The 19,864-nt window shown below is 45.5% G+C and overlaps 1 protein-coding gene across 2 annotated transcripts in view; it reads left to right on the top strand.

Annotated features, from left to right (window-relative positions):
• Nucleotides 1-19,864, top strand: part of LOC133557518 (collagen alpha-1(XI) chain-like) — a 165,428-nt gene that overhangs the window by 83,885 nt on the left and 61,679 nt on the right. For both annotated transcript variants that reach the window (XM_061908012.1, XM_061908010.1), the window contains exons 13-25: nucleotides 3,023-3,115; nucleotides 3,202-3,258; nucleotides 3,340-3,393; nucleotides 4,743-4,796; nucleotides 4,868-4,921; nucleotides 4,998-5,051; nucleotides 7,457-7,510; nucleotides 7,682-7,726; nucleotides 7,995-8,048; nucleotides 8,236-8,280; nucleotides 9,855-9,908; nucleotides 9,991-10,035; nucleotides 10,115-10,168. In XM_061908012.1, coding sequence (XP_061763996.1) covers nucleotides 3,023-3,115; nucleotides 3,202-3,258; nucleotides 3,340-3,393; nucleotides 4,743-4,796; nucleotides 4,868-4,921; nucleotides 4,998-5,051; nucleotides 7,457-7,510; nucleotides 7,682-7,726; nucleotides 7,995-8,048; nucleotides 8,236-8,280; nucleotides 9,855-9,908; nucleotides 9,991-10,035; nucleotides 10,115-10,168 — 717 coding nt within the window. The remainder of the gene's footprint in view (nucleotides 1-3,022; nucleotides 3,116-3,201; nucleotides 3,259-3,339; nucleotides 3,394-4,742; nucleotides 4,797-4,867; nucleotides 4,922-4,997; nucleotides 5,052-7,456; nucleotides 7,511-7,681; nucleotides 7,727-7,994; nucleotides 8,049-8,235; nucleotides 8,281-9,854; nucleotides 9,909-9,990; nucleotides 10,036-10,114; nucleotides 10,169-19,864) is intronic.

Raw genomic sequence — 19,864 nt, 5'->3', positions numbered from 1 at the left:
TTTTAAAATTTTTGTTCTGGAAAATCTAGAAGAAATAATGATTTGTCTTAGTTAGAAATATAGTTTGGTACAATTTGTTATATATTCTAACAAAGTGCAGAACGGATTTTAACCTATTTGAAACATGAACATCAAAATTCTAAAATTAATCTTATCAGGAAAAATGAACAATGATGTTCCATAAATTCTTTTTTTTTATTTTTTCAAAAAGATTTGAATTAGCTAGTTTTTCTCTTCTTTTTTTCAGTTGAATTTTGAATTTTAAAGACTTGAAATTGAAGATAAACTATGTTTCAAAATTTAATTTTCCTTTTCGTGCGTGTTTTCTCCTCTTTTAGACCGTTCAATTAAGTGGTTTTTCATCATTTATTCTCTACAAATAACCTTCCGTAGACGGAATGACAGACAGAAATACCCATTTTATATATATATATATATATATATATATATATATATATATATATATATATATATATATATATATATATATATATATATATATAGATCCATCCATCCATATTTATTAAAAGTAAATTGAGGAAATTGGCTATTTCTGGCAATTTATTTAAGTGTGTATCAAACTGGTAGCCCTTCGCATTAATCAGTACCCAAGAAGTAGCTTTTGGTTTCAAAAACGTTGGTGACCCCTGCCTTAGAGTCATATAACTTGGTACTTAGTTAGCATGCTAACTGCTAGCATGCTAACTTTTTCAGCCAATTTTACGATTTTGCCACCGCACCCCTGGGAGTCATATAACTTGGTACTTGACAAATGCTGTTGTAACTGTTATCATGCTATTGTTAGCAAGGATGCTAACATTAACAGGCTAACTGTTTTTTTAGCCAATTTTGGCACTGTACACCTTAGAGTCATACAACTTGGAACTTAGTTAGCATCCATACTGATATTTGCATGTTAACTGTTAGCATGCTATCGTTAGCAAGGATGCTAACATTAACATGCTAACTGTTTTTTAGCCAATTTTGGCACTGTACACCCTAGAGTCATACAACTTGGTACTGAGTTAGCATCCATACTGACATTTGCACGCTAACTTTCTTTTAAGCCAATTTTGGCACTGTACACCGGAAATGACGTCACCATCGGGCTGTGAGCGTTCCAGTTACAAGGTCGGTAATGAAGGTGGCCAGATCTACGAAATGTAGTTTTGCACTTGCCTTGTCTGAATGAAAACAATTATGGGAAAATATGCCCCCTTTTGCAGCCTTCAAACCCAGCAGATGAATAGCAAACACAGACGCTATTGCTAGCAGTGTGAAATATATAATATACATCAAATAAATGTGGTGACGTTACCATACATAAATGTCTAACAATACATCGTATATCGCTGATTTAGTCCGACAAAAACTAATCAGAAGTGCTAACAACGGATATTATTGAAGCCTACATTATTGTTTACATCCAGAGGAGCCATCTTTAAAACCAACTCGGGGATGGCGCGCCGACTTTCCAGGTCGGAAATCCGACCTTGAAAATTCCGACTTCGCATTAAAAATCCAACACATCAATATAACATGTTACTTTTGAAGTGGCTGGGGAGAGGGAAGTCTGGGTTTCCCTGCTTAGGCTGTTGCTCCCGCGACCCGACCTCGGATAAGCGGAAGATGATGGATGGATGGATGGATGGATGATTAATGTGGACCCCGACTTAAACAAGTTGAAAAACTTATTGGGGTGTTACCATTTAGTGGTCGATTGTACGGAATATGTACTGTACTGTGCAATCTACTAATAAAAGTCTCAATCAATCAATTAAACTTAAACAGTTAGCATGATATGCTAACATTAGCATGCTAACAGCTACCATGCCAGCACTTGGCATACGCTGACAGTTATCATGCTTATTTTAACATGCATAGTAACTGTAAGCATGTTATATGACTCCTCGGTAAACGGTTGACAATTCAAAAGGTTTTTGGACCACTTTTAGTGAGGTTTTCGTGTGAATCTGTTGAATTTTAATGTGGTCTCATTTTGAGTACACAGGATTTGTTCCAAACACCAAAACTGCATGAGAGTATAGCGACTATATAGATTTTATTTTAGTACTATAATGTCATCCATCATATATGTCCTCATTCTTGAAACGGTTGTCACAGAAATAAAGCAGATTTTTAAGCTCCTAATAAAATGTTCCAGATTTCTCTCACACAGACCTAAAACTGGACTTTAATTATGATATAATGTGATTTTGATGACTACACCACCACCAAATTAAAGATGATTTGATGTCCTTCCAGGGATTTGTTAGAGCTCGACTGCGCATTTTAACGAGTCTCATTGACCACGTTAAGGTTTCACCCTTCGGTCTCATGTAACTTTGTCTGCTTGTTACTCTCGGGGAGCAGACCACTTTTGCAGATGGGAAAATTGTGGTTTTCGTAGCTTCGCCGGCTGGTGAGACGTTTCGTAATCCGCGTCTGGACAGGAACTCCATCATTCTTGCCCGAGAACCTGATCCGTTAGCTCCAAAAGTCCAGTGTGAAAAAGGGAAATGTAGCATCTGGCTTAGTCTTATTAGGCTTATTCTTTACATTTACAATGTTTTGGGTTGTTTGATGGTGATGATTTTTGAGGAATTCCTCTTGATGCGGAGACGCTGAAAGCATCACAGATGGGAAAGCTTGATTGTTGATTGGGCCACCGGCCAATCAAACCCAGATGCATTTGCACGGCTGCAAGAGCTTTGAAAAGATTTGGGTGGGTCAAAAAAGGCGTCCGTAAAAACTGCCTGTGTCGACTCTGACCAGAGTTAACTGTTCTGCTGTGTAGTAAAGAAAATGGAACATTGTGAGGCGTGGGAGTCACAGAGAAGCAAACATGGACGGGTGCAATACTCCCCTGTCACCACCAGGTGGCTGTAGCAGTTGGCAGCAGCCTTTTAGTGCCACTGTTTTAGCATTTACAGGCAAAAAGGAAAAAAAACAAGTTGAATATGCTGACTGGGAGCGATTTCAAATGGAATTAGAGCTATCTTGGATTTCCCGTCCCATTTAGTTCCGATTAAGTGCCGGAGGAGACTCTGGCCAGAAGGGACCTGCCGTGTCAGCTCAGGAGGCCCAGATGCAAGCCATCATGCAGCAGGCTCGGGTAAGGATCCAAAAGGAGACTTTTTTTTTTTTTTCTAATCTCGCCCAAGTATATTTCTCTATATGTAATCTCTCTTTTGTGTGCAGTTGGCCATGCGTGGATCGACCGGTCCGATGGGTTTGACTGGCAGATCCGGCCCACTGGTGCGTATACATGGCGTCACGTTAAAGATAGAAGCATGGTGACGGAAAAGGTGGTCACTAATCAGTGTTTCCTCCATCCAGGGTCCTCCAGGTGTGCCAGGAATAAAGGGAGAGTCCGGAGAAGCGGGCCCTCAGGTACTTCAGGAACTCTTAACTTGACATTTAAAAAGAAAAACTTCCCTATAGTGCAGAGGTTCTTAACCTTTTTGACCTCAGGGGCCCACTCAAATACTAACAGCAAATTAGTAATCTATATAATAAATATAAGTACATAGTTTAACATGAATAAACCGTGTCAAATGATATAAAAGCACGTATTCATCACCGAAATTATTACCAAGGCTGATTACAAAAATAGTTGCTAATCAAATATACTCAAGTGAAGTGAATTATATTTATATAGCGTTTTTCTCTAGTAACTCAAAGCGCTTTTACAAAGTGAAACCCAATATCTAAGTTCCATTTAAACCAGTGTGGGTGGCACTGGGAGCTGGTGGGCAAAGTGCCTTGCCCAAGGACAAAACAGCAGGGACTAGGATGGCGGATGCGGGGATCGAACCAGGAACCCTCAAGTTGCTGGCACGGCAGCTCTACCAAACCGAGCTCTACTGGAAAAGAAGGGACTCATACAAACTGATGAAAAATAAACTTACATATACAATTTACGCAGTGGTATAATAAATGATAAATAAATAATAATTTATATGTTTTTTTAAGCAAACTGTCAATACCATTAGTCATATTTTTCGCCCTTAAGAAACTGCTCTATAGACTGCCTCTGTTTGTTTGATATTGTCATTACTGCCACACGTGGTGGAAAAGTGTATTACACCTGAGTGGACCACAGCTCGGAAACAGATTTATTTGGCTGACTACGGTTACGAAAAAACTGCAGTAGCGTATGTTTTTTGTACGGGACGGCAAATCCTGTTTTTTTTTTAGATTTGTAAACCGATTATAGTGACAATACTGAAAACCCAAAATAGAAAGTTAAAGTTAAAGTACTGATAGTCACACACACACTAGGTGTGGCGAAATTAACCTCTGCATTTGACCCATCCCCTTGTTCCACCCCCCTGGGAGGTGAGGGGAGCAGTGAGCAGCATCGGTGGCCGCGCTCGGAAATCATTTTGGTGATTTAAACCCCCATTCCAACCCTTGATGCTGAGTGCCAAGCATGGAGATAATGGGTCCCATTTTTATAGTCTTTGGTATGAATCGGCCGGGGTTTGAACTCGCGACCGACCAATCTCAAGGCGGACACTCTAACCACAAGGCCACTGGTTTAGAGTCAGTCGTTCAGTGACCATCCAAAAGTGCCCAAGCAATGTTTTAAGTAACACTGGCCAATACTGAAAGTAAAAGAAAAAAAATGCGTAAATGCGATGGTTTGATAATTAAAAAATTTGAGTTTTAGTGACACATATTTCCCGGTCAGTTTTGGTCAATTTTAAAAGGAAACCCCCTTGTCTTTTTTCCTACAGGGTCCACGTGGACCAATGGGATCACATGGACCTTCCGGAAAGCCCGGCAGAAGGGTGGGTCCGACGTACAACCAAAAGACTACACGTATTGAAATTGTTCTGGTGTAAAACGCTTACCTTTACAGGGTCGCGCCGGAGCTGACGGTGCCAGAGGCATGCCGGGTCAGTCTGGACCAAAGGTATCTGGATCCCTTTTTTTGATGTTGTGTCTCCTTGCCACAGTCAGAAGTGCTGGAATATCTTCTTCTCTTTCAGGGAGATCGTGGGTTCGATGGTCTGGCTGGTCTTCCTGGTGAAAAAGGACACAGGGTGAGTCTTTGTTGTAAACCGGCTCTATACACAAACAAAGTTTAGTTGTACTTGCCCAATGACACTAAAGACCATACCATACAGCTTCACCCAGGTTCAAAACTTGGGTGACAAACATTTTTGCAGCAAATTCCTAAAAACACTAGAGTGCTAATGTTGTATAGAGGAACTTGGACCATTCTAAACACATTGGCAGATCCTTGCATTGATATCTTAACCTTGCTAGCACACTGGGGTCCAAACTTTATATAACTGAGGCATTCCTCCGGGCACCCCTTTAAGTCCTCTCCTTTTTGGGATTTTTTTTTCCACAATGCGATTTACAATATGTAACTAAGTTCTTGTTGAAGCTTGTTTACTTCCGCAGTCATTTGTTCAAATCCTCCAGTTATACTAGTGGAGTTCCTCAAGGCTCCGTTTTAGGTCCTCTCTTTTTCATCATTTGATATTTGCATTGACATGGTATCCTTGCCAGCAACTTTACATAGCGGTGGCATTCCTCAGGGCACCCTTTTAAGTCCTCTACATTGTTGCTAAAGCTTGTTTACTTCACATGCAGTCAGCAGTCATTTGTTCAACTTCTCCAGTAATACTAGTGGTGTTCCTCAGGGCTCCGTTTTAGGTCCTCTCTTTTTCATAATTTGGTCCCACTGCTGGCCGGTGATTTCAGTTCAGAAAAACCTAGAACCTACAAACTTGGACCTCTGAGAACACATTTGCAGATCTTTGCATTGACATGTTATCATGTGGCATTCCTCAGGGCACACCTTTATGTCCTCTACATTGTTGATGAAGCTTGTTTACTTCACATGCAGTCAGCAGTCATCTGTTCAACTTCTCCAGTAATACTAGGGTGTTCGTCAAAGGCTCCGCTTTAAGTCCTCTCTTTTTCATAATTTGGTCTATTCCACTGCTGGCCGGGGATTTCAGTTCAGAAAAACCTAGAACCTACAAACTTGGACCTCAGTAAACACGTTTGCAGATCTTTGCATTGACATGTTATCATTTGGCATTCCTCAGGGCACACCTTTAAGTCCTCTACGTTGTTGCTGAAGCTTGTTTACGTCAGGTACAGCAAGTAGTCGTTTGTTCAACTTAATTAGTTACACTAGTGGTGTCCCTCAAGGCTCCGTTCTAGGTCCTCTCTTTTTCATCATTTGGTATATTCCACTGCTGGCCGGTGATTTCAGTTCAGGAAAACCTAGAAACTTGGACCTCTGTGAACACATTTGCAGATCTTTGCTTTTACATGTTATCCTGTGGCATTCCTCAGGGCACCCATTTAAGTCCTCTACGTTGTTGCTGAAGCTTGTTTACGTCAGCTACAGCAAATAGTCGTTTGTTCAACTTAATTAGTAACACTAGTGGTGTCCCTCAAGGCTCCGTTTTAGGTCCTCTCTTTTTCATCATTTGGTATATTCCACTGCTGGCCGGTGATTTCAGTTCAGAAAAACCTAGAAACTTGGACCTCTGTGAACACATTTGCAGATCTTTGCTTTTACCTGTTATCCTGTGGCATTCCTCAGGGCACCCATTTAAGTCCTCTACGTTGTTGCTGAAGCTTGTTTACGTCAGCTACAGCAAGTAGTTGTTTGTTCAACTTAATTAGTTACACTGGTGGTGTCCCTCAAGGCTCCGTTTTAGGTCCTCTCTTTTTCATCATTTGGTATATTCCCCTGCTGGCCGGTGATTTTAGTTCAGAAAAACCTACAAACTTGGACCTCTGTGAACACATTTGCAGATCTTTGCTTTTACATGTTATCATGTGGCATTCCTCAGGGCACACCTTTAAGTCCTCTACGTTGTTGCTGAAGCTTGTTTACTTCAGGTACAGCCAGTAGTCGTTTGTTCAACTTAATTAGTTACACGAGTGGTGTCCCTCAAGGCTCTGTTGTAGGTCCTCACTTTTTCATCGTTTGGTCTATTCCACTGCTGGCCGGTGATTTCAGTTCAGAAAAACCTCAACAATCGGACCACCGTAAATACATTTGCAGATCTTGGCATTGACATGGTATCCTTGCGAGCAACTTTACATAACTGTGGCATTCCTCAGGGCACCCCTTTAAGTCCTCTACGTTGTTGCTGAAGCTTGTTTCCTAAAGACACAGTCAGTAGTCGTTTGTTCAACTTAATTAGTTATACTAGTGGTGTTCCTCAAGGTTCCGTTTTAGCTCCTCTCTTTTTTTCATTATTGTGGCTATTAAACGGGTGGTGCTCCTGTAACTGACAAATTCAACCGATCAAAATCAAATGTCTACTCTATTTTCCGGGATAAACTTAATAGTGAAGTGAGGAGTCCGGCGTCCCGGTCCTTGGCTTTCTGGAAATGTGGCCTCCCCAAAACTATTTAGTAGGATCTCCCTGGTGTATTTAAGTGAAGTAAAGTCAATGTGTGTTGTTTCCAGGGTGAAGCAGGCCCCCATGGACCACCTGGTTCTCCCGGCGAGGATGGAGAGAGGGTAAGATGTTGTCAAAGCGTAAACGCATCTCCCCTCATTCGGTGCCTTTTAATGTTTTTAATCGAGGCGCCTCTAATCTCATCATTACCTTCCCCTTACCTCACTTGCTCCCGCCCCAGCCCCCATTTTTTATTATCTCTCCACTCCGTGACCCTCTTCTCTCTTTTCCAGGGAGATGACGGCGACATCGGACCAAGGGGACTTCCCGGTGAACCCGTGAGTGTTTTGTAGACAGCCTATCATGCACTATCACAGGCAAGGAAGGAATAGCCACTGTTATTAATTTTGCCCAGCAGGGTGTGCTCCCCTGGTTCGATAGCTAGAAACGTCTCCTTTTAGGAGGCGGTAAATCTAATCTAAGAGCACCCTCGAAGGACAATTGGGAGGACAGAAGTTAAATTGATAAAGTCTAAATTTAGCCAAAGGTGTTTAAAAATTCATGTCATTTTGTTCTCAATTTGATTTTTCCAACCTTTATCCTCAGGGCCCTCGTGGCTTGCTGGGACCTAAAGGACCCCAGGGACCTCCCGGACCTCCTGTGAGTTAACCCAAAACACACACACACATCATATTTGCCTGAAAGCTTGTTAATAACCACACAAGAAGAATACTTCCTGTGACATTTATGGACGTGTATGGACAGGCAGGAAGATTTAATGTTCCTGCATGGCAGTTTAGAAATGTAATAAGCAGACACTTAACGTGGAATTAAATGTCCCCCGCAGGGCGTCACTGGAGCGGATGGCCACTCTGGACCCAAAGGCAACATCGTAAGTGCTCGACGTCAACATTTAAAACATTAACTTTGAATCAATTTCCCAAAGGACTGCGCTCCGATGAAAGGCGAGTTTCAAAAGCCAAGGTCTTTGTAGAGCAAATTAAATGACAAATTAACACTTTCTCACTGTAATTACTTTTACTAGAGTGGGTCCCTCACTTAAAGTCCGAAAGAGATGATCTAATATTACCTTTGATTGATTGATTGAAAAATGTATTAGTAGATTGCACAGTTCAGTACATATTCCGTACAATTGACCACTAAATGGTAACACCCGAATAAGTTTTTTAACTTGTTTAAGTCGGGGTCCACGTTAATCAATTCATGCTCACAGATGCTACCTGATGGTTGTTTGAGCACACTAGAGGCAGTCCTGGATTCATTTACCAACCCCCCCCACTCCAAATGCTTCAGTCACACGCAGGATTCTCACAGGAATGAGGCAAAAATGTATCAATTTACTGAAGCTAGAACCTGCTCATTTAATTATTTAAATAATGTTACTTTCTTGAATGAATTTACTGTAAATGGTAAATGACACACAATGTTTTTTTTCTATGATACAAAAATTAAACAACAGGGAAAAAAGTAGAAAGGAAACATTTTGATGTCTTTGCTGCCCGTTTGTGCCGCAAACTAGTCGGGCCTGAATCACTTGCGGCCTCTTCTGGCAGCTGCCGTGTACTGCAGTCATTGCGGCGACATTGCCTCAAGATGTGACGACAGCTCGGGATGTGTGCCTATTACATTTGAACTGATACAATACCAATTCCCGGTATGAACTTTAGGTACATTTGTGTGTGTTTATGTGGTAATAAATGTTAATTTGTTTAATGATAAAATATACAAAAACATATCTAAGATTGATCCGTGAGCTGATTATGATAACTGTGCTGCCCAGGTGTTATATTTGGTTTTCTTACACTACTCAGCTTGTCCCAGGTGTGTTGCCACAGTCAGGAAGTAGTCTTTGCCATTACGTTGAATGTGCCAGGCTTGTCTTTTGTTGAGTCCTACAAAGTGTTTATATTGTAAATATTGTACTTGTTACACAACACCTATTTAATTGTCATGTACATATTAGTTGTAGTTTTCATTAGCAAATATGGAGGTGTTTAAAATCGCCAAGTAAAGTCACTAATGCTAATCATTAGCATTAGCTAACCCATTTTAAAAACTGGAGCCTTTTTTTGAGCACTTTTTATCAGGCATGCTCGCTTTGCTGGCATGGAAAATTGCAACATTACACAGAGGCAGTCGATTAAAATACGCCTGTTTCCTCCCCGTGTGCTTGAACCAGTGCCGGGTCTGCACCCGCAGGTGGCAACAAAGATATCAAAATATGATACCGTTTAATTTTATGTAAATCTGTACCCGATAGTACTGATACAATTTGGTCAGTATCTATACAAGTACCAAATTCGGTACTCATCTCTCATGACAAGCACTGTACAAATCCAGGGCCGAATCGTATTGTTCCTTTCAGCTAAATTGGAAATAGAAACCATTAAGAAATAATCACGTTTCCCAACATTCCTTCTTGACATCTTTGTTTCCACCCAAAAGGGACCTCAAGGAGAACCAGGACCACCAGGCCAGCAAGGAAACCCCGGTGCTCAGGTTAGCAGCTCATCTAAACGTTTACACGGTTGCATTCATTCAAAAAGGGACAAAATGGATAGTTGATCAATTTTCTCTGCAGGGACTTCCTGGACCCCAAGGAGCCATTGGTGGACCCGGAGAGAAGGTGAGGCCTACACACTTGATGTCTGAGGACACTTGTAGTCCTGACAGTGTGATGATGATCTCTTCTCACTTTGATCCAGGGCCCCAATGGTAAGCCTGGTCTGCCAGGAATGCCAGGAGCTGACGGACCCCCGGTAAGTCCACTAACTCTTGGAACTAACACTTGGTCAAATTGATGCGGTTTTTATGTTACGCAATAAGAAACGATACGGCCTATTAGGATTTCTCATGCTTTTCACATCCGGACATTAGTTTTTCACCATCATTAGTCATGTTGAGAGTCTGGCAAGGTCCAAATAGGTCCTAATTTCACATGAAAGGTTCTGGAAAAGTCAGAAAAGTACGAAAATTGGCCCCACACCCGTAGTGTTTGGGCATATTTGGGACCAATTTTGGCCAAGCCATGGGACATTTAGGGATAATCCTAGTTGGAGGAACCCTGGCACCTTAAGGAGTGAGAGGGCCCTTTTGGAGGAAACCTGGCCACTTTTAGGAGTGAGAGGGCCCTTTTAGAGGAACCTTGGCACCTTTAGGAGTGAGAGGGCCCTTTTGGAGGAACCCTGTCACCTTTAGGAGTGAGATGGCCCTTTTGGAGGAACCTTAGGAGTGAGAGGGCCCTTTTGGAGGAACCCTGTCACCTTTAGGAGTGAGAGGGCCCTTTTGGAGGAACCCTGTCACCTTTAGGAGTGACAGAGCCTTTTTGGGGGAGCCCTGGCCCCCATAGGAGTGAGATGGCCCTTTTGGAGGAACCCTGTCACCTTTAAGAGTGACAGAGCCCTTTTGGAGGAACCCTGTCACCTTTAGGAGTGTCAGAACCCTTTTGGGGGAACCCTGGGCCCTTTAAGAGTGAGAGGGCCCTTTTGGAGGAACCCTGTCACCTTAGGAGTGAGAGGGCCCTTTTGGAGGAACTCTGTCACCTTTAGGAGTGAGAGGGCTCTTTTGGAGGAACCTTGGCACCTTTAGGAGTGAGAGGGCCCTTTTGGGGGAACCCTGTCAACTTTAGGAGTGCCAGAACCCTTTTGGGGGAACCCTGGCCCCTTTAATAGTGAGAGGGCCCTTTTGGAGGAACCTTAGGAGTGAGAGGGCCCTTTTGGAGGAACCTTGTCACCTTTAGGAGTGAGAGGGCCCTTTTGGAGGAACCCTGTCACCTTTAGGAGTGACAGAGCCTTTTTGGGGGAGCCCTGGCCCCTATAGGAGTGAGATGGCCCTTTTGGAGGAACCCTGTCACCTTTAAGAGTGACAGAGCCCTTTTGGAGGAACCCTGTCACCTTTAGGAGTGTCAGAACCCTTTTGGGGGGACTATGGGCCCTTTAAGAGTGAGAGGGCCCTTTTGGAGGAACCCTGTCAACTTTAGGAGTGCCAGAACCCTTTTGGGGGAACCCTGGCCCCTTTATTAGTGAGAGGGCCCTTTTGGGGGAACCCAGGCCCCTTTAGGAGTGAGATGGCCCTTTTGGAGGAACCCTGTCACCCTTAGGAGTGAGAGGGCCCATATGGAGGATCCCTGGCCCCTTTAAGAGTGAGAGGGCCCTATTGGGGGAACCCTGTCACCGTTAGGAGTGACAGAACCTTTTTGGGGGAGCCCTGGCCCCTTTAGGAGTGAGATGTCCCTTTTGGAGGAACCCTGTCACCTTTAAGAGTGACGGAGCCCTTTTGGGGGAACCCTGGCGCCTTTAGGAGTGAGATGGCCCTTTTGGGCGAACCCTGTCACCTTTAGGAATGAGAGGGCCCTTTTGGAGGAACCCTGTCACCTTAGGAGTGAGAGGGCCCTTTTGGAGGAACCCTGTCACCTTTAAGAGTGACAGATCCCTTTTGGGGGAACCCTGGCGCCTTTAGGAGTGAGATGGCCCTTTTGGGCGAACCCTGTCACCTTTAGGAATGAGAGGGCCCTTTTGGAGGAACCCTGTCACCTTAGGAGTGAGATGGCCCTTTTGGAGGAACCCTGTCACCTTTAGGAGTGAGAGGGCTCTTTTGGAGGAACCCTGGCCCCTTTAGGAGTGAGAGGGCCTTTTTGGAGGAACCCTGTCACCTTTAGGAGTGAGAGGGCTCTTTTGGAGGAACCTTGGCACCTTTAGGAGTGAGAGGGCCCTTTTGGGGGAACCCTGTCAAATTTAGGAGTGCCAGAACCCTTTTGGGGGAACCCTGGCCCCTTTAATAGTGAGAGGGCCCTTTTGGGGGAACCCTGGCCCCTTTAGGAGTGAGATGGCCCTTTTGGAGGAACCCTGTCACCCTTAGGAGTGAGAGGGCCCATATGGAGGATCCCTGGCCCCTTTAAGAGTGAGAGGGCCCTTTTGGGGGAACCCTGTCAAATTTAGGAGTGCCAGAACCCTTTTGGGGGAACCCTGGCCCCTTTAATAGTGAGAGGGCCCTTTTGGGGGAACCCTGGCCCCTTTAGGAGTGAGATGGCCGTTTTGGAGGAACCCTGTCACCCTTAGGAGTGAGAGGGCCCATATGGAGGATCCCTGGCCCCTTTAAGAGTGAGAGGGCCCTTTTGGTGGAACCCTGTCACCTTTAGGAGTGACAGAGCCTTTTTGGGGGAGCCATGGCCCCTTTAGGAGTGAAATGGCCCTTTTGGAGGAACCCTGTCACCTTTAAGAGTGACAGAGCCCTTTTGGGGGAACCCTGGCGCCTTTAGGAGTGAGATGGCCCTTTTGGACGAACCCTGTCACCTTTAGGAGTGAGATGGCCCTTTTGGAGGAACCCTGTCACCTTTAGGAGTGAGATGGCCCTTTTGGACGAACCCTGTCACCTTTAGGAGTGAGATGGCCCTTTTGGAGGAACCCTGGCCCCTTTAGGAGTGAGATGGCCCTTTTGGAGGAACCCTGTCACCCTTAGGAGTGAGAGGGCCCATATGGAGGATCCCTGGCCCCATTTAAGAGTGAGAGGGCCCTTTTGGGGGAACCCTGTCACCTTTACGAGTGACAGAGCCTTTTTGGGGGAGCCATGGCCCCTTTAGGGGTGAGATGGCCCTTTTGGAGGAACCCTGTCACCTTTAAGAGTGACAGAGCCCTTTTGGGGGAACCCTGGCGCCTTTAGGAGTGAGATGGCCCTTTTGGACGAACCCTGTCACCTTTAGGAGTGAGAGGGCCCTTTTGGAGGAACCCTGGCCCCTTTAGGAGTGAGAGGGCCCTTTTGGAGGAACCCTGTCACCTTTAGGAGTGAGATGGCCCTTTTGGAAGAACCCTGGCCCCTTTAGGAGTGAGATGGCCCTTTTGGAGGAACCCTGTCACCCTTAGGAGTGAGAGGGCCCATATGGAGGATCCCTGGCCCCTTTAAGAGTGAGAGGGCCCTTTTGGGGGAACCCTGTCACCTTTACGAGTGACAGAGCCTTTTTGGGGGAGCCATGGCCCCTTTAGGGGTGAGATGGCCCTTTTGGAGGAACCCTGTCACCTTTAAGAGTGACAGAGCCCTTTTGGGGGAACCCTGGCGCCTTTAGGAGTGAGATGGCCCTTTTGGACGAACCCTGTCACCTTTAGGAGTGAGATGGCCCTTTTGGAGGAACTCTGTTACCTTTAGGAGTGAGAGGGCCCTTTTGGAGGAACCCTGGCCCCTTTAGGAGTCAGAGGGCCCTTTTGGAGGAACTCTGTCACCTTTAGGAGTGAGAGGGCCCTTTTGGAGGAACCCTGGCCCCTTTAGGAGTGAGAGGGCCCTTTTGGAGGAACCCTGGCCCCTTTAGGAGTGAGAGGGCCCTTTTGGAGGAACCCTGTCACCTTCAGGAGTGAGAGGACCCTTTTGGAGGAACTCTGTCTCCTTTAGGAGTGAGAGGGCCATTTTGGGGGAGCCCTGGCCCCCATAGGAGTGAGATGGCCCTTTTGGAGGAACCCTGTCACCTTTAAGAGTGACAGAGCCCTTTTGGAGGAACCCTGTCACCTTTAGGAGTGTCAGAACCCTTTTGGGGGAACCCTGGGCCCTTTAAGAGTGAGAGGGCCCTTTTGGAGGAACCCTGTCACCTTAGGAGTGAGAGGGCCCTTTTGGAGGAACTCTGTCACCTTTAGGAGTGAGAGGGCTCTTTTGGAGGAACCTTGGCACCTTTAGGAGTGAGAGGGCCCTTTTGGGGGAACCCTGTCAACTTTAGGAGTGCCAGAACCCTTTTGGGGGAACCCTGGCCCCTTTAATAGTGAGAGGGCCCTTTTGGAGGAACCTTAGGAGTGAGAGGGCCCTTTTGGAGGAACCTTGTCACCTTTAGGAGTGAGAGGGCCCTTTTGGAGGAACCCTGTCACCTTTAGGAGTGACAGAGCCTTTTTGGGGGAGCCCTGGCCCCTATAGGAGTGAGATGGCCCTTTTGGAGGAACCCTGTCACCTTTAAGAGTGACAGAGCCCTTTTGGAGGAACCCTGTCACCTTTAGGAGTGTCAGAACCCTTTTGGGGGGACTATGGGCCCTTTAAGAGTGAGAGGGCCCTTTTGGAGGAACCCTGTCAACTTTAGGAGTGCCAGAACCCTTTTGGGGGAACCCTGGCCCCTTTATTAGTGAGAGGGCCCTTTTGGGGGAACCCAGGCCCCTTTAGGAGTGAGATGGCCCTTTTGGAGGAACCCTGTCACCCTTAGGAGTGAGAGGGCCCATATGGAGGATCCCTGGCCCCTTTAAGAGTGAGAGGGCCCTATTGGGGGAACCCTGTCACCGTTAGGAGTGACAGAACCTTTTTGGGGGAGCCCTGGCCCCTTTAGGAGTGAGATGTCCCTTTTGGAGGAACCCTGTCACCTTTAAGAGTGACGGAGCCCTTTTGGGGGAACCCTGGCGCCTTTAGGAGTGAGATGGCCCTTTTGGGCGAACCCTGTCACCTTTAGGAATGAGAGGGCCCTTTTGGAGGAACCCTGTCACCTTAGGAGTGAGAGGGCCCTTTTGGAGGAACCCTGTCACCTTTAAGAGTGACAGATCCCTTTTGGGGGAACCCTGGCGCCTTTAGGAGTGAGATGGCCCTTTTGGGCGAACCCTGTCACCTTTAGGAATGAGAGGGCCCTTTTGGAGGAACCCTGTCACCTTAGGAGTGAGATGGCCCTTTTGGAGGAACCCTGTCACCTTTAGGAGTGAGAGGGCTCTTTTGGAGGAACCCTGGCCCCTTTAGGAGTGAGAGGGCCTTTTTGGAGGAACCCTGTCACCTTTAGGAGTGAGAGGGCTCTTTTGGAGGAACCTTGGCACCTTTAGGAGTGAGAGGGCCCTTTTGGGGGAACCCTGTCAAATTTAGGAGTGCCAGAACCCTTTTGGGGGAACCCTGGCCCCTTTAATAGTGAGAGGGCCCTTTTGGGGGAACCCTGGCCCCTTTAGGAGTGAGATGGCCCTTTTGGAGGAACCCTGTCACCCTTAGGAGTGAGAGGGCCCATATGGAGGATCCCTGGCCCCTTTAAGAGTGAGAGGGCCCTTTTGGGGGAACCCTGTCAAATTTAGGAGTGCCAGAACCCTTTTGGGGGAACCCTGGCCCCTTTAATAGTGAGAGGGCCCTTTTGGGGGAACCCTGGCCCCTTTAGGAGTGAGATGGCCGTTTTGGAGGAACCCTGTCACCCTTAGGAGTGAGAGGGCCCATATGGAGGATCCCTGGCCCCTTTAAGAGTGAGAGGGCCCTTTTGGTGGAACCCTGTCACCTTTAGGAGTGACAGAGCCTTTTTGGGGGAGCCATGGCCCCTTTAGGAGTGAAATGGCCCTTTTGGAGGAACCCTGTCACCTTTAAGAGTGACAGAGCCCTTTTGGGGGAACCCTGGCGCCTTTAGGAGTGAGATGGCCCTTTTGGACGAACCCTGTCACCTTTAGGAGTGAGATGGCCCTTTTGGAGGAACCCTGTCACCTTTAGGAGTGAGATGGCCCTTTTGGACGAACCCTGTCACCTTTAGGAGTGAGATGGCCCTTTTGGAGGAACCCTGGCCCCTTTAGGAGTGAGATGGCCCTTTTGGAGGAACCCTGTCACCCTTAGGAGTGAGAGGGCCCATATGGAGGATCCCTGGCCCCATTTAAGAGTGAGAGGGCCCTTTTGGGGGAACCCTGTCACCTTTACGAGTGACAGAGCCTTTTTGGGGGAGCCATGGCCCCTTTAGGGGTGAGATGGCCCTTTTGGAGGAACCCTGTCACCTTTAAGAGTGACAGAGCCCTTTTGGGGGAACCCTGGCGCCTTTAGGAGTGAGATGGCCCTTTTGGACGAACCCTGTCACCTTTAGGAGTGAGAGGGCCCTTTTGGAGGAACCCTGGCCCCTTTAGGAGTGAGAGGGCCCTTTTGGAGGAACCCTGTCACCTTTAGGAGTGAGATGGCCCTTTTGGAAGAACCCTGGCCCCTTTAGGAGTGAGATGGCCCTTTTGGAGGAACCCTGTCACCCTTAGGAGTGAGAGGGCCCATATGGAGGATCCCTGGCCCCTTTAAGAGTGAGAGGGCCCTTTTGGGGGAACCCTGTCACCTTTACGAGTGACAGAGCCTTTTTGGGGGAGCCATGGCCCCTTTAGGGGTGAGATGGCCCTTTTGGAGGAACCCTGTCACCTTTAAGAGTGACAGAGCCCTTTTGGGGGAACCCTGGCGCCTTTAGGAGTGAGATGGCCCTTTTGGACGAACCCTGTCACCTTTAGGAGTGAGATGGCCCTTTTGGAGGAACTCTGTTACCTTTAGGAGTGAGAGGGCCCTTTTGGAGGAACCCTGGCCCCTTTAGGAGTCAGAGGGCCCTTTTGGAGGAACTCTGTCACCTTTAGGAGTGAGAGGGCCCTTTTGGAGGAACCCTGGCCCCTTTAGGAGTGAGAGGGCCCTTTTGGAGGAACCCTGGCCCCTTTAGGAGTGAGAGGGCCCTTTTGGAGGAACCCTGTCACCTTCAGGAGTGAGAGGACCCTTTTGGAGGAACTCTGTCTCCTTTAGGAGTGAGAGGGCCATTTTGGCGGAACCCTGGCCCCTTTAGGAGTGAGAGGGCCCTCTTGGAAGAACCCAGGCTACTTTAGGAGTAAGATCGTCTTGAATCGAGAATCAATTCTGAATCGAATCGTCACCCCGGGAATAATACGCTCGATAGGTGCCCAAAGATTCACAGTCCTCGTGAAAATATTAGATTTATAGTCAATAAGTGCTACATTTACCACAGTCAGACCCGGAACCAATTAACCGCAAAAATCAAGGGTTGACTAATTGACGCCTTTTTCCTGGAGTTCCATGTGTTCATAATTTAGTAGCCACTAAGGTTGTACGGTATACCGGTACAGGTGCAGCATTGCTGTACTAATGATTCAAAAACAGAACTATACTCTGTTTGAAAAGTACCGGTCCCTGGGCATGATGCCGCAAAAGAGCATGTTCGGCAGCACACAATCATGGAGTACTTACAAGCAGACACTTTGTGTAGACAGAAAAGGGAGAACGAACGTATTTTGGCTTAAAAACTAAAGATAAAGTTGAAGTTATTACACAAAAACGCCTTCACGGAGAGGTGCTTTAAGACATAGCTGGCTTGCTAGCGGCGATTGTCCATCCGCAGTCGGCAGTGCTTTAGCTACTTTTATATCACTAATCCTCACCTCCATGGCGACAAATAAAGTGAGTTTCTTACAACTATCACCCCTGTAGGACGAGGAATAGCTAAACATGCTTCACTACACACTGTAGGAGGATACTATAGCTAACCGCTAACAGCAAGCTTGCTTTTAAACAAATGCCATGGGTGGATCGACACCTGACATCCACTGTAATGATACCAAGTCCAACAGCGTATCTAGTTGATACTACTAATATTTTTTCCTTTTTAAAAAAATTCATATTATGTTTATAAACTCAGGAAATATGTCCCTGGACACATGAGGACTTTGAATATGACCAATGTACGATCCTGTAACTACTTGGTATCGGATTGATACCTAAATTTGTGGTATCCAAACAACAGAAAAATAAGTGATTATTACATTTTAACAAAAGTGTAGATAGAACATGTTGAAACAGAAAGTAAGCATATATTAACAGTAATTTAACAAGTACATTAAAGGCCTACAGAAATGAGATTTTCTTATTTAAACGGGGCTAGCAGGTCCATTCTTCGTGTCATACTTGATAATATTGCCATATTTTTGCTGAAAGGATTTAGTAGAGAACATCGACGATAAAGTTTTCAACTTTTGGTCGCTAATAAAAAAGCCTTGCCTGTACCGGAAGTAGCAGACGATGTGCGCGTGACGTCACAAGTTGTGGAGCTCCTCACATCCTCACATTGTTTATAATCATAGCCAGCAGCAGCTAGAGCTATTCGGACCGAGAAAGTGACAATTTCCCCATTAATTTGAGTGAGAATGAAATATTCGTGGATGAGGAAATTTAGAGTGAAGGGTTGGAGGAAAAAAAAGGCGATTGCAGTGGGAGCGATTCAGATGTTATTAGACACATTTACTAGGATAATTCAGGAAAATCCCTCATCTGCCTATTGTGTTACTAGTGTTTTAGTGAGATTAAATAGTACCTAAAAGTCGGAGAGGTGTGGCCACGGGTGTGTTAACGCCAGAGTCTCTGATGGAAGTCAGGGCAGCTGCAGGAGGACGGAAGCTCCTCTGTCTCTGGTAAGAGGCGACTTATTACCACAATTTTCTCACCAAAAATTGCCGGTTGACATGTAGTCGGGATCCATGTTCGCTTGACCGCTCTGATCCATAGTAAAGCTTCATCTTCGGGAATTTTAAACAAGGAAACACCGGCTGTGTTTTTGTGGCTAAAGGCTAAAAGCTTGCCACCTCCATCTTTCTACTTTGACTTCTCCATTATTAATTGAACAAATTGCAAAAGATTCAGCAACACAGATGTCCAGAATACTGTGTAATTATGCGATTAAAGCAGACTACTTATAGCTTGGATCGGGCTGGAAAATAATGTCCGTTACAACCCGAGACGTCAAACGCGCGCGTCATCATACTGCGACATTTTCAACACGACACTTTGCGGGAAATTTAAAATTGCAATTTAGTAAACTAAAAAGGCCGTATTGGCATGTGTTGCAATGTTAATATTTCATCATTGATATATAAACTATCAGACTGCGTGGTCGCTAGTAGTGGGTTTCAGTAGGCCTTTAATATTCATTTTTACAGCTTGTCCCTCATAATTTTGACAAAATAGAATGAGAAATGACACAATATGTTATTGCATACGTCAGCAGACTAATTAGGAGCCTTTGTTTGCTTACTTTCTAATAAAAGACAAGTTGTCTCGTATGTTCATAATTTTATTTAATTAAAAACTTGCAATAACAAACATATGTTTAATGTACCCTAAAAGATTTTTTGTTAAAATAAAGCCCTTTATTTAGAAAAGTGGCGAAAAGTATCGAAATACATTTTGGTACCGGTACCAGTACTAAAATTGGTATCGGGTCAACACTAGTAGCCACTAAATAGAATATAAGAACAATAGGATTCTGGCTCCAAATAGCTCTTTTCTATTTTTAAACGTCCAATCGCCGGAATAGCAACTGCCAATTTTGCCTCATTTGTGGATAACGCGGATCTATTTCCTTCGCTGGCTGTGTCACAACACTAGAAAGCCATCACGGGCTTTTTCCAGCTCCATTAGCTTCAAATCTCTTTTCTCTCCACATCACACACTCCCTCACATTACTACTCATGTGTGTGTGTGTGTGTGTGTGTGTGTGCCTATACATCAGGGGTGTCCAAACTTTTTCCACTGAGGGCCGCACATTGAAAAATCAAAGCAAGCGGGGGCCACTTATTTTAAAAAACAATCCAATGTATGTATAAAAAATATACATTTAGGCCTCCACTCAGGCTTGATCCCGGGGACCGCAAAGGGTTTTGGTAAAAATAAAATGTTAAAAATGTGTCATTAATCAGTGTTTTTATTTTTATTATTATTCAAGTTTTAAATCTCTAGATCAACAT

Source organism: Nerophis ophidion, linkage group LG08 (genome assembly GCF_033978795.1).
Source record: "Nerophis ophidion isolate RoL-2023_Sa linkage group LG08, RoL_Noph_v1.0, whole genome shotgun sequence".
Classification (NCBI taxonomy): domain Eukaryota; kingdom Metazoa; phylum Chordata; class Actinopteri; order Syngnathiformes; family Syngnathidae; genus Nerophis; species Nerophis ophidion.
Note: the sequence above shows the minus strand (reverse complement) of the source record. Positions and strands in the feature narration are given on the sequence as shown.